Source organism: Tupaia chinensis, unplaced genomic scaffold, assembly GCF_000334495.1.
Source record: "Tupaia chinensis unplaced genomic scaffold, TupChi_1.0 Scaffold000161_1, whole genome shotgun sequence".
Taxonomy (NCBI): domain Eukaryota; kingdom Metazoa; phylum Chordata; class Mammalia; order Scandentia; family Tupaiidae; genus Tupaia; species Tupaia belangeri.
The window spans coordinates 2,089,601-2,102,732 of NW_006159632.1; the positions used below are offsets into that span (position 1 = coordinate 2,089,601).

General features: G+C 54.9%; 1 protein-coding gene across 4 annotated transcripts in view; it reads right to left on the reverse strand.

The window, feature by feature from the left end:
- TBCE (tubulin folding cofactor E) overlaps positions 1 to 13,132 on the reverse strand; it is a 39,388-nt gene that overhangs the window by 4,598 nt on the left and 21,658 nt on the right. For 2 of the 4 annotated variants that reach the window (XM_014586809.1, XM_027770841.1), the window contains exons 6-15: positions 10,776 to 10,875; positions 8,536 to 8,638; positions 6,776 to 6,852; positions 5,720 to 5,815; positions 4,886 to 4,950; positions 4,743 to 4,807; positions 3,062 to 3,214; positions 1,932 to 2,085; positions 1,019 to 1,087; positions 483 to 542 (exon numbers count right to left, since the gene is read on the reverse strand). In XM_014586809.1, coding sequence (XP_014442295.1) covers positions 483 to 542; positions 1,019 to 1,087; positions 1,932 to 2,085; positions 3,062 to 3,214; positions 4,743 to 4,807; positions 4,886 to 4,950; positions 5,720 to 5,815; positions 6,776 to 6,852; positions 8,536 to 8,638; positions 10,776 to 10,875 — 942 coding nt within the window. Of the gene's footprint in view, positions 1 to 482; positions 543 to 1,018; positions 1,088 to 1,931; positions 2,086 to 3,061; positions 3,215 to 4,742; positions 4,808 to 4,885; positions 4,951 to 5,719; positions 5,816 to 6,775; positions 6,853 to 8,535; positions 8,720 to 10,775; positions 10,876 to 13,132 lie in introns of all 4 variants that reach the window. The other 2 variants (XM_027770842.1, XM_027770840.1) reach the window with 1 other exon arrangement.

A 13,132-nucleotide genomic window follows, 5' to 3' on the forward strand; every position in this document is an offset into this window, starting at 1 on the left:
TCAAGCTCTTAGGCCTTCCGTTCAAAATAATGTAAAAATCTCCCCGTTTTTTAAAGAATTATTTTACTTAATTTATCATCATCATCATTTGTTTAATCTGACTAGTGGGAGACAGAGAGAAATGGAAAGAAAGCAAGCCTCCAGGTCTGGGAATTGAACTGTGGTCAGCCACATGGGAATCGAGTGCCTTAACCACGCCACCTGCCGGCCCCCACAACCTCCAATTTAACAAGACCTTCTTCTAGATAGGCTGAAGACAAAGACGGGGAGAAAGCATCCCAATAAGGGTGTCCTTGTGCCATGACCCCTTCTCCATCCCTCCATCCTGGTGGGGTCTGGGGTGCACAACCAGCATGTGCTCCCAGCTGTGGAGGCTGGGCCTCTCGACCTGCGGGGTCGGCCATGCGAGACCCAGCTCTCTCACCCAAGGCGGGAGGGCCGGCCCGCTCAGGCTTGGCGCAAAGGAGGCACAAGCTTCTTACCTGGCAGTTGCTTCTCTAGAACTTTCTGATCAAGATGATTAGGATATTTTATCTTCAGTGCTTTAAGGAAAAAAGGAAAAACATTGAAATCCACTGTGACAGGGCTTAAATTATATATGAAGTTAGCGGGCTGTCCCATACCAGAGCCGCTCGGTACAGCCTGGCCGAGCCTGGCCAGAGGACAGCCTCGCTGACCTGTAACACTCCTCCCAGCGCATCCACAAATTCCAGCAAAGATAGCTCGCCCAAGACCCATGGCTTTCCCCATCTGCCTTGGGGCTCCGTTTCTGATGGTTTATCCAGGTCCTGAGTGTAAGGAAGCCAGGCTCGATGGCTCCCATGCATACGCCGCCATTCGATGCGTTTATCACGCGGAAGCTGCCGCACTCAGTGTGAGAACCGAAGTCTGTCTGGGAACTGCGCGTTGTTTACAGCCCACGGCATCTCCCTAGAGAGCACGCTTCACCCTACCAGGCCACTCCGCTGCCTGCGCGCCTAAGGACTCAGTACACAAGGCTGTTTAAGGGGGTGCTTACAGAGTAGCTGGTTTTTGAGCATAAATGGCTGTTGTATTTTGAGTTCCCCATCTTCAGGTGCACCATATTCTGTTTAAGAAAAAATAAAGAGAAGAGTGATCAACCCAAGGTCACTGAAAAAGTGTTGGCGCCTTTTCTTTCCAAGAGCCCTCACCCTGGACGGGATGCCAGCCTGGGGGCAGCCCCTTTTTCTCAGCACCCGGCTGAGTCTGGGGAGGTGGGGGCAGTGCTCCCAGGGGTGCGCCATCACCTATGGGTGGCCTCACTGTTCCTTTGACAGATACAGCCTGCCTGCCTGCCAGACTAGTAGGCAGAGCACAGCTGCCACACACTGCCAACATCTGGGGCCTGGGGGGGAACCCAGCCACTACTGGGACACAAAGTTCAGTTTGTGCAACGCCAGGCCGGACTCAGCGCCATTGCTGCAAACCTGCCCTCTGCCTGGAGCGGGTTCACAGCAGCTGCAGAAAAGCAGGGCTCCTCCCTCCCTTGGGCCGACGTGTCCAAGGTCTTCTCCTGTCCCCACGTACCTGCACCTTGGCCCTCTAGAGCACTGCCTGCTGGGCTGCTCAAAACCTTCCTCACCCGGAGACTTAGAATTCACCACAGTGGCCAGGAAATCTCCCGCCCAGGGGGGTGGCCATGCCACAATCCCTTGATTTTGGGAATGTGTGCACAAGCCACCATGTCTGGGGCTTAAACCATAGTCGGCCACGTGGGAGATCGGCACCTTACCCACCATGCTCCTGCTAGCCTTGCTTCGGCCTTTTACTCTACAACAGCTGAAGGAGCCCCGGGGAAGCACTGACAGTCCCTCTAGCTGAAACCAAACACCCCAGGAGGGGCAAGGCAGGAACTGAGACCTAGACAGCTGAGTGGTGCCTCCCGGGGGGCTGCAGGCCGCGGTACCTACTGAGACACAGCGCTGGGTACCGGGGGTGAGCCGCAAGGAAGGCCTCACTAGGCCGGTCCCGGTCCGGGTCCTGGTGTCCTCCGGCCTTTTTCCATTCAAGTCCGAAGGCCTTGCGGTAGTCTAGCTCTGCTCCACGCCTTTCCTCTGGGAGAATCTAGGTGAAGAGGAGCGTGTGGGTGTGTCTCCTGTGTGTCTGTGCCCTGGCCATCCTCCAGCGTCCACTGGAGGACAGCAGAGGTCCAAGACGGCACATGGTAATCACGGCTCCCCATTTAGTCTGTGTAGGGCGCGTGCACTCATCCAAGACAGTGGGAAGGAGCGTGAGAAACCACCCCTGGGGAAGATGGCTCCAGTCGCTTCTCTGTTCCCCTCCTGGGAAGTGGGGCAGGCGTGATGTTCCCGCCGCCAGGTCGAGGACTTGGACGACAGCGGGCCGTGTGGGAGCCCAGCACCTGACATTGCGCCACCCACTCGGCCTCTTGTCTTTCCTAACACCAACAGGAGACGGACATTATTCAGAAAGGACACAGAATCCCAGTTTTATCCTTTTCTCTGAAACAACACTTGCCCATAGGCCACCAGTCCTGGGTGTTTGAGGACACCTGTCACGGGCTTGAGTAGCCGCCCTGGACACCGGGATAGACAAGCCTGGTGGTGGTGACTACCCTGCCGACCTTCCCCTGGGAAAAAGGGGACAGTGCTCGCACCCCTCACCCCTCCGGGCAACATGGCAAGGGCCTCCCGCACAGGTCCACACAGAGCATGCCCTCTGAGAAGTCGGGGAGCCCTGTCACTGCAACGCACAGGACGGCGTCTCACTGCGCGGTGGACGCCACGCCTTCCACCCTTTCAGTACCCAGGTACAGTGCCCTACTGTACAAGTAACTGCTGGCGTGTTCCACTTCCATGCAAGAGGCAGGTCCTCGGGTCTTCGTGCCGGGACCCACCTGGTCTTGGCCAGCCCAGGGCAGGGTGCAGGGATGCTGGGGGAGCCCAGGACAGAGCCCAGGACCTCACGTATGGGTCCACCTACTCCAGCACTGGGCCAGCACCTGGCCCCCAGAACAGCTCCTCTTTCCACTTTCTGGCCACTCACTTTCTGGTCTACGAAGGAGCAGCCGGGCGCTCACCTCACACTTGTTCAGGGCCGTCAGCTGGCCGACCTTGGCGATGATGAGCTGCCGCGTAGTCTGTGCGTCCCGGCTCCCTGCAGTCAGGGGGTTTCGGATGCAGGACAAGGCGTGCAGGCTGGGCAGCTTGTCCAGCTCGTTGATGAACGCCCACTGGAAGTGAGCGGGAGGGAGTCAGTGCAGAGCGTGTCGTAGGCGACTGTTGCAGGGGACGGAGCGAGCAACTGAAATGCAGAAGCCCCCGTCCTGACTGGGGGTGGGGGCCACAGAGCTCGGCTCGTCCCATGGGGAGGACCACAGCTTTTTCGTTCTGGAACTGTGCCCTTAAAATGACACTCTGCCTACATGAGAATTGAGCTAATGTGTGAGTGTGAGAGTATGTGCACGTGCTGGTGGGTACACATGCTCGACAGAGACAGAGCAAGAGGGAGAGGTGGAGAAGGCGCTCCTCGCAGGGGACGGTCGAGCTGCAGCCCCTCCTCTCGCCCTTCCCTACCCTGAGTGCGCCCGGTCAGCATCGCCCAAGCTGCCACGTCCAGGACATCACGCACAGGGTCTGCTGCACGGACTCTGGCTAATCCAAGCCTCTTGTCTTTCTTAATGTAGTTCTCCTCTATTTGAGGAGTTTCACTCTAGGGAAGCGTCACTTTCTACTTAAAGTATATTTTCCTATTTTTTGGAGGGGGTTGCTTAGGCATGTGTGCTCAGTGGAGACTGGGAGAGAGCATCCCCGTGGGGGGAGGTCATGCCACAGTCCCGTCCCCACCTCATGCTGTCAGGGTTTTAGGTGTGTACCCACATGCACCGTGTGTTTCCAGTTGCTGTGGCCAGGGTCTGGCTTCCCGGCCACAGCCACCCTGAAGTAGACATATTTCCAAGTTTACCTGCTAACGTTTTTTCATGAGAGAAAAACAAAACAAAACAAAACAGAAAAGCACCCTGGGACCAGCAGTTGGCATAATGGCTATGTCGCTGGACTCCCACATAGTCCACTGTGGTTTGAATCCCGGACCCGGTGGCTTAAACTCATGCCAGGCTCATGTGCATGCCCAAGATCCCGAGAGGAGAATGGAGGAGAAGGGATTGCAGCGTGGCCATCCTCCATGGGGGGTGATTTCTCGCTTTTTGTCTCTCTGTCTCTGTCTGGCGAGTGCACGCACCCTATAGCAAAAACCTCTCCAAAAGAAAAAAACAGAAACATGAGGAAAGCCCTGATGGCTGCTGTGCTCCTGCACGTGTATGTGTGCCCCCTGCACCGTCCCGGCCACTCCCACCCTGTGCGTCGGCACAGTATTTGTGCTCCTGCACGTGTATGTGTGCCCCCTGTACCGTCCCGGCCACTCTCACCCTGTTCTTCGGCACAGTACTGCCCGTGCTGCTGAGGATGGGCTGGGAACCGGAATTCCTGTTTAAAGTTTGTGTCCTGGGATAAAAAAAGGACAAGAAGAAAAAGATCCCCACCCCGAGCCTGCCAGCTGGCCAGCGTCAGGGTGGCCCTGGGCATGCAGGCACGTGCGGATCAGCCTAGGGCCTGAGCCAGGCTGCCCCCGTGGCCCCGTGTGCAGCAGCACCCGGCCAGGTGCCTCACAGCTGGGCCTGAGCTATTTCTAACAGGAGGAGCCCACAAACGCCACCCCGAGAGGGGAAATGAGAGTGTAATGCACGCTGAGGAGACGCCTACTTGTGAGATCTGGTTGTCGTTGACGACAAGGTACCTCAAGGACGGGAACATTGACGTTTTGCCCCCTAGGAAAGGAGAGTTAGTCGCGCAGCAGAGGTGAAAAGGCGGCTGAAGTGCGAGGGGGCTTTACCGACCCCACATACCAATGCCAGCGTCCGGGAAGTGGATCGAAGAGATCCCAATGTCAGAAAGGATGAGTTGTTCCAATCTGAAATTAAATGACAAGTTTGGAAACCAGCAGATGGGGTAATGGTCATGTCACTGGACTTCCATGGAGTTGACCACAATTCGAGTCCTGGACCCAGCGGCTTAAAACTCAGGCTGGGCCCGTGTGTGTGTGTGTGTGTGTGTCCAAAATACCAAGGGAATGGAAGAGAAGGGACTGTGGTATGGCCATTCCCCCCAGGAAGTGATTTCTCACTTTCTGTCTTGCCTGTCTCTCTCTCTCTGGTGAGCATATACACCCTAGAGCAAAAATCTTAAAAAAAGAAAAAACCCAGACAGATGTGATCACACAGACAGTGCACGGTGCACGGGTATCCTCAGCCAGGTGAGGCTCCTGCACCCTGCGCTTAAGCCCACACAAACGCTTGGAAACCACGGAGCTCCACTGAGAGCGTAGAACAGACTGTTGTGTTCCGAAAACTGCAGCCACCCAGCCGCACGGCTCCGCGGCTGCCCCACGTCAGGTGCCACATGGATGTCAGGGACGACACGGGGTCTTCCCGATATGGCACGGATGAGGAATTCCGCCGGCATGGCCAGTGTCGGACTACCCACCTCCCACCTGGTCAGCGGGGACGGCCCACACTGCACACGGCTCACAGTAAGTTCTCTAATCACATCCAGACGCCCAAAGGGGCCACGGCATCTGAGCATCCCATCACAACTGTATTCCTATGATGCTTAGCACGTGGTAACTCGCTCCCTGAAGAGTAACAGAGCACTCCCGTAACGCGCATTTTAGAGCACATTACCTGGGCAGATACGCTATCAGAGACAGCTGGTTTTCCTCGATCGATGGATTAGAGGAGAGGTCTAATAACTTCACCGTCTGGAGAACATCAGTCGGCCTGCATTAAAAATAAACTTTTCACCAAGGTGAATGTCTTGTTGCAATAGCACAGCCTTTAGACCCTGCACTGGTGTGTGGAGAGCTGGGCCTGGGGTGGGGGTGGCCTGCAGCAGGCAGCTGCGGAGCCCACGGGCGAGACGCCCGTCCACACCGCACACCTGTGACCCGCGCCTCCTGCTGTCTCTCAGAGCCGTGGGGAGACGGGAGCCCGTGGGCGAGACGCCCGTCCACACCGCACACCTGTGACCCGCGCCTCCTGCTGTCTCTCAGAGCTGTGGGGAGACGGGAGCCCACGGGTGACTCCCGTGTGCCTCATCTGACAGGCATCTACGCTCTCCTCAGAGTAACAGCTTCCCTTAGAAAACACATGGGGCGGCGCCTACAGTAAATGAAATCACGTACAATAAAATCTCATTTAAATCCTTCAACTGAGAATCTGCTATCGTTTTTCCCACAGTGAAGTTTATTCTACATAACTTAATGAAAGAGGGAAATGAAGCAACTACATACTTAAGAGAAACCTGGCCAGAGTGGCCACGCCACCAACTGCTCCGACAGTCGTGGGTTCTGGGCGTGCTTTCCTAGCTGCAGCCGGCCACCGTGGCCACCAACCACCGGGCAGCCCAGAGAGAGCCTGTGCAGGTACCTCTGGGCTGACCGTCACACTGGCGCCGGCTAGAAGCATTATTTAACCTAGTACATGCTCTACAGCCTTCCTTCAGAAGCAACAAGTTAAATATATTTAAGCAAAACCAGTGAAATCCATGCTTTCAGAAATGTTTAATCAGAGCTTTGCTCTGGTGAGGCTCCCCAGGTCAGAACCAATGTAGGTGTGGTTAATGTTCTAACCCACGCGGGCCATGGGTAATGTCGGTTTCTCTAACTCTGACTCGCAAGCCCTGGACACAGCCGTTTCTAGCGAAGCACCACCAGGAGAAAGGCCTCGGCCGCGTGTTACCTCTCTGAAATGCGGATCCCGTTGCACTCGAGGTACAGCTCCTCCAGGACAGGCCACCCCGGGGCACACCGGAGCACCTGCAGGGAGACCCAAGTCAGTGCTGGGCGGCTGTGGTGGCTTCACCCAGGTGCTCACTGCTCTCACCCGGGGGGTCAATTTATTTACTGTTTATTTCAGAAACCAAGTCCCTCAGGCCAGTTCCAACTCCCCTGGGCACAGATGTGGTGCTGTGCACCAATGACTCTAGAGCCGAGGGCCGAGGCAGGAGTGTCACCCGCTTGAGGCTGGCCTGGGCAACAAAGTGAGATGCTGTCTCAGACACGACAAGATCTCATCTTAAAAAAAAAGTAGGGGGCTGGTGGGTGGCATGGTGGTTAAAGGTGCTGGACTCCCACGTGGCTGACCATGGTTCGAGTCCCGGACCTGGCAGCTTGCTCTCTCCTTTGGTCAAAACTGAAAAATAATAATAAATAAATAATTCTTTTAAAACAAGATGTACAGGCCAGCAAATGGCGTAGTGGCCACATTGCTGGACTCCCACAAGGCTGACCACAGTTTGAGTCCAGCTCGGCAGCTTGAAACTCACACTAGGCGTGTGTGCATCCATTCCCAATATCCTGGGAGGAGAAGGGATTACAGTGTGGCCATCCCCCTGGGGGGTGATTTCTTACATTCTGTCTCTCTCTGGTGAGCGCACACACCCTAAGACAAAGACCTTTTTTAAAAAGCAGGAAATCAAGCACCTGCTCACTCTCTCAGCACAGGTCAGGGTACCGGGCTGGGTGACGCTGCGGTGTCCACACCACAGGGTGGAGGGCTGCATGTTCACGCCGCGGAGCACACGTGAACCCACCCTGCAGCAGCTGTAAGGCGCCTTGGGCTCACGCCTGGGTGCTTGTCTGAGCTGTGACGAAGTCATGGTCTCCCCACTTGATCTGGCTGCCCTCCCAGCCCTGGGTTCCGTGCCCTCCTGAGGCCGAGCGGCCCTGGGAGACAGCACGTCCACAGGGTGGAGGGCTGCATGTTCACGCCGCGGAGCACACGTGAACCCACCCTGCAGCAGCTGTAAGGCGCCTTGGGCTCACGCCTGGGTGCTTGTCTGAGCTGTGACGAAGTCATGGTCTCCCCACTTGATCTGGCTGCCCTCCCAGCCCTGGGTTCCGTGCCCTCCTGAGGCCGAGCGGCCCTGGGAGACAGCACGTCCCAGGAGGGGCGGGGGGGGGGAGCCACAGGCAGGTCCACGGAGAGCCCTGCTCCGGCTCGTGCTGAGGGGTCCCGTGTCTGGGGCAACCTGCGGATGAATGGCTGCAGGTGTCTTCCCACTGGCTCGTGGAACGTGGTGTGTTGGGTGTGGCATAAGCAGCTCCACAGAGCAGTGACATGGGCCAAGGAGCCACGCGTGTGCCTCAGGGCCGGCCGTGCACTGGGAGTTTCAGGAGCTGAGCTTCAAGCAGGCTGAGGGCATGAGTGCCTTTCTGCTGCCCAGCTTCCGGCACAGGACAGCGAGGGAGCACGCACTGCGGCTTCTAAGAGCGGCGTGCGGCCGCAGAGCACACACGGCAGCCGGCCAGCAGCCGGCCAGCAGGAGCCGAGGGTGCTGCCCGCCCGCTCCCCGTCACGCTCCCCTCTGAAGGGCACTTTAAAGACACCTAGTTCTTGGATTACAGGGTACTTAAAATGAAGCCACAGTGCAAATTCCTATTAAGCCCGACATTTTAAATTGCTCACTACTGAACAACAGACCAAAGAATCACGCTCACCTCTGCCCACGTGACTCCTGTGTGATTGAGGACTAGCACCTTCAGAGCAGAGAACGTTCCAGTGGGAGACGCTGAAGTGCAGGGGAACTGGAGCTTATTCTCACTGTGGACAGACACACCATGCACAGGAGACCCAACGCCGACGACGGCGACAAGCTGGGATTTCACCTTAGAATGACATTTTCTTGGGACCAGCAGATGGTACAGCAGTTATGTCACTGGACTCCCATGTAGTCAACCACAGTTCAAGTCCCAGACCCGGTGAACTGAAACACATTGGGCGCACGTGTGTGCATGCCCAAGATCCCAAGAGGAATGGGTTGTGGTGTGGCTATCCCCTCTGGGGGAGTGATTTCTTACTTTCTGTCTTTCTGTCTCTGGCTGTCCAGAGAGGGCACATGCCCTATAGCAAAAATCTCTCTCTCAAAAAAAAAAAGACCTTTTCTTAAAAACACACGAGTCCATTCTGGACGATACACAGCATTTTGGAGTCTGACACACAAAGATGTCTTAGCAGACGAGAGGCTGGGGGCGCTGACACACAGGGTCAGGGTCCACACGGGGCAGCCTGCCCCCCACTATGCAGCGAGGCCAGTTCTCAGGGGTCTCGCCGCTGTGAGACCTGGGCTGGTGATCGATCTGCTTCTCTACTTCTCTACATGGAGTCTGCCCCTTCCACTTTCGAGGTGGAAGAAGTCAGGCCTGGCCTCTGGGTTCTTTCTGGAGAGCCTCATTTAGAAGATTCCTGATCTTGATGGTCACTTGAAAGGAAGAAGCCATTAAGAAGCATCAGTCCACCTCTGCAGACACAGCCGCGGCCAGACTGCACCCATCTGCTCTGCTTGGAACCATAGCTGGTCAGGCCGGCACCCCCCACAGTGGGAAGCTGGCTCAGCTAGGAAAGGGGAAGCCTGGCTTTTCCCTGGAAAGTTAGGTTATGAGATGAAAAGTAACCACCAGCAGATAGGACAGTGGTTATGTCACTGGACTCCCATGTAGTCAACCACAGTTCAAGTCCCGGACCCAGCAGTGTAAAACTCATGCCGGATGTGTGTGCACGTATGTCCGAAACCCAAGAGGAGAATGAAGGAGAAGGAACTGTGGCGTGGCCATCCCCCAAGGGGTTTTTTTCCTGCTGTCTCTCCAGCAAGCACATACGTCCTATAGCAAACATCTCTCTAAACAAAAGACAACAAAAGTAAGCGAATGTGCAGAGGGGGCTGGGACGTTAGCGGGAAGGGCGACCTGAGCACTCCTTATCAAAGCTGGATTAAGAAGGGTCCCAGTGAAGCGGCTCGTCCCTGACACAACTCAGGGCTTCCACACAAACAACTTTTTTTTTTTAAGCGAGATTTTTGCTATAGGGTGCATGTGCTTGCCAGAGAGACAGAAAGCAAGAAATCAGTGCCCGGGCAGATGGCCATACCGCAGTCCCTTCTCTTCCACTCTCCTCCTGGGATCTTGGGCATGTACACACACACCTGGCATGAGGTTCAAGTCACCAGGTCTGGAACTCAAACCGTGGTTGACTATGTGAGAGTCCAGTGACATAATAACCATTATGCCATCTGCTGGTCCAAAACTTTTTTTTTTTTAAGAGATTTTTTGCTGTAGGGCATGTGTGCTCAATGGAGAGACAGAAAGCAAGAAATCACCCCCCAGGGCGGACAGCCACACCGCAGTCCCTTCTCCTTTTTCCTCTCAGGATTTTGGGCACCACACACACATGCCCTGTGCGAGTTTAAGCCACTGGATCCGGGACTCGAACTGTAGTCGACTATGTGGGAGTCCAGTAACATAACCATCATGCCATCTGTTGGTCCCAACAGAACTTTTAATAACACCGCCCTCTCCTCGTCCCAGAATTCCATAATTAAGCTTGCAAAAATATGACCTCCCAGGGACCAGTACCAGCTTGAAAACCATGCCGGGCACGGGTACCTGTGTGCCCCAAATCCCGAGAATAGAGAAGGGACTGGCATGGCCACCCCCCTAGGAGGTGTTACACTCCCTCCTCCCCGCTCTGTTTCTCCAGCCAGCCCTAGGACAAAAACCTGAAAAATATAAAAGGCACTGTGATAATCAACACATCCTTGAGGAAGAGTCCGAGGAGTTGGAGTAGCCAGACTCTGCCCGTTACAACACTCAGCATGCGGTAGCCCTCCCATGTCACTCCGGCTGTGAACGAGGGACCCCAGAGGGAGTCGGGGGCTAGGAGCTTGACGTTTGAGAGTCCTTACCTCAGGTTGAGGACTTGCAGGTGCTTCAGCTGCTCGGCAATGTGCACCACCTCACCCCACGAGGGCAGCAGGTTTCTTGACAAGTCTACCTTGCGAATATCTAAGTGTGTGTTAAGAAATAGTTTCCAGATCATTGAAATTAAAAAGTCATAAAACCCTAATTCTGAAGCACAAGATACTTAACTTTTCACTTCATATCTTCTATTCTGCATGAGAGCATGTAACACTTTTATTTTTTCATTTAACTGTTTTCCTTTTTAAAAAAAGAATTATTTCATTTATCTTTATTTACTTATTCATTATTCTTAAAAATTTTACCAGAGAGGGACAGAGTGAGAGAGAGAGAGAAAGTAAGAAAGTAAGCCACTGGGACTAGCAGTTGGCGTAACGGCTATGTCGCTGGACTCCCATGTAATCGACCACAGTTCGAGTCCCAGACCCAGTGGTTTAAACTCACACTGGGCGCGTGTGGATGCGTGCCCAAGATCTCGAGAGGAGAATGGAGGAGAGGAACTGTGGCGTGGCCATCCCCCCGGGGGGTGATTTCTCGCTTTCTGTCTGTCTTTCTGGTGAGCACACGTATCCTATAGCAAAAAACTCCCCCCACCCCAAAAAAAAATTAAAAATGTAAGCTGCCAGGTCTGGGACTCGAACCATGGTCAACCACGTGGGAGTCCAGCACCCTTAACCGCCACAACACCTGCCGGCCCCTCAATGAACTGTTTTCTCAGAAATTAAAAAGTTCAGTCATATACTCAAAACTTAAGACACAAATTAGTAAGTGATTTAAAATAATCCAACACAGGACCAGCAGGTGGCATAGTGATTAAGGCGCTGGACACTCCCACATGGCCGACCAGGGTTCAAGTCCTGAATCTGGTGGCTTGCTTTCTCACTTCCTCTCTCTCTCACTCTCAACCTCTGTCTCTCTCTGGTCAAATTAAAAAAAAAAAAAAAAAGAATGAATGGATAAATAAAAATAATTATAAATAATAATAATAATAATCCAACTGGGGCCGGCAGGTGGCATGGAGGATGGGGGTGCTGGATTCCATGGGGCTGACTGTGGTTCAAGTCCTGAACCTGGCAGTTTACTTTCTCTCTCTCTCTTTCTCTCCCTCCCGGTCAAATTAAATAACAAATGGAATTAAATAAATAATTCTGAAAAAATAATTAAAGAATCCAAGTGGATTAATAATCAAACGCCAGTCATTCTGTCCCTGTCCAGTGACCAGGAGTGAACACAGTGAGGGTGACTCGGTCACCAGCTCCCGGTGGAGCCCAGTCTCCACCTGAACTGACCAACCTTGGAGGGTTCGGAGCAGTGGGGTGACTGACCTGGGTCTTTCACAAGTCCCTTTGGGGCCAGCTCCATACCCTAGCGTTTAAGGGAGCCATATCCCACATGGCCAACCATGGTTCAAATCCCAGCCCAGGTAGCTCATAAACATGACAGGTGTGTATGAGTACAACCCCACACCCCACTGAGGGGACTCACTCCTGTCTTTCTGCTGCTCTGGTCAACATGGGCACCCTGTGGTAATTTTCTTTTCGCAGGTCACTGCGGGGCCAGCAGATGGAGTAATGGTTACATTGCTGGACTCCCATGTGGTCAACTGTGGTTTGAATACTGAACTTGGCAGTTTAAACTCACGCCGGGCGCATGTGCGTGCATGCGTGCATGCCCGAGACCCCAAGAGGAGAATGAAGGAGAAGGGACTGCGGTGTGCCCATCTCCTCTGGGGCTGATTTCCCACTTTCTGCCCTCTGTCTCTGTCAAGCGCATGCGCCCTATAGACAAAAAAAAAAAAAAAAGCAGCTATGAAACCGCCCTTAGGGAGTCCAGGAAGGGTTGGCCTGGAATTGCCCCCACATTCCCGGGGCCTAGCTAGAGCAGGGCCTCCTCTCACCTAGCTGCATAGGCGCCTGGAGCACACGCCCCTCCATGCTGAAACCTGACCCACGCTCAGCACGGCAGCTGCGGGGCCACATGGCAGTCCCCTTTCTGGGCTCTGCCCCAGACCCTGAGCCAGCTAGGGGCAGGAGGCAGCTGGCCCTGCCCGGGAGGGTTCTCCACCCACACACTGCGTGGCGCCCCAGTGCCCCAAGGGAGGTTGGCAGGGTCTAGCAGGCCCTCGTGCAGCAAGTGCAGGGCCTTTGTCACGGCCTGCGAAGGCCCGCTGTGACCTGGTCATCTCAGGACACCTCACGTCTTTAAGGCTTGGGGGCCATTTCCCCAGGGTGGCACAGACCAACGACCTGGGTTCCGGCCCACGCTGCTCACAAGTCCCACTTACAAGCCGCCATCGGCAACCACCCGCCGACCGAGCTCCATGGCAGAGCGGCGGCCCGCGCAC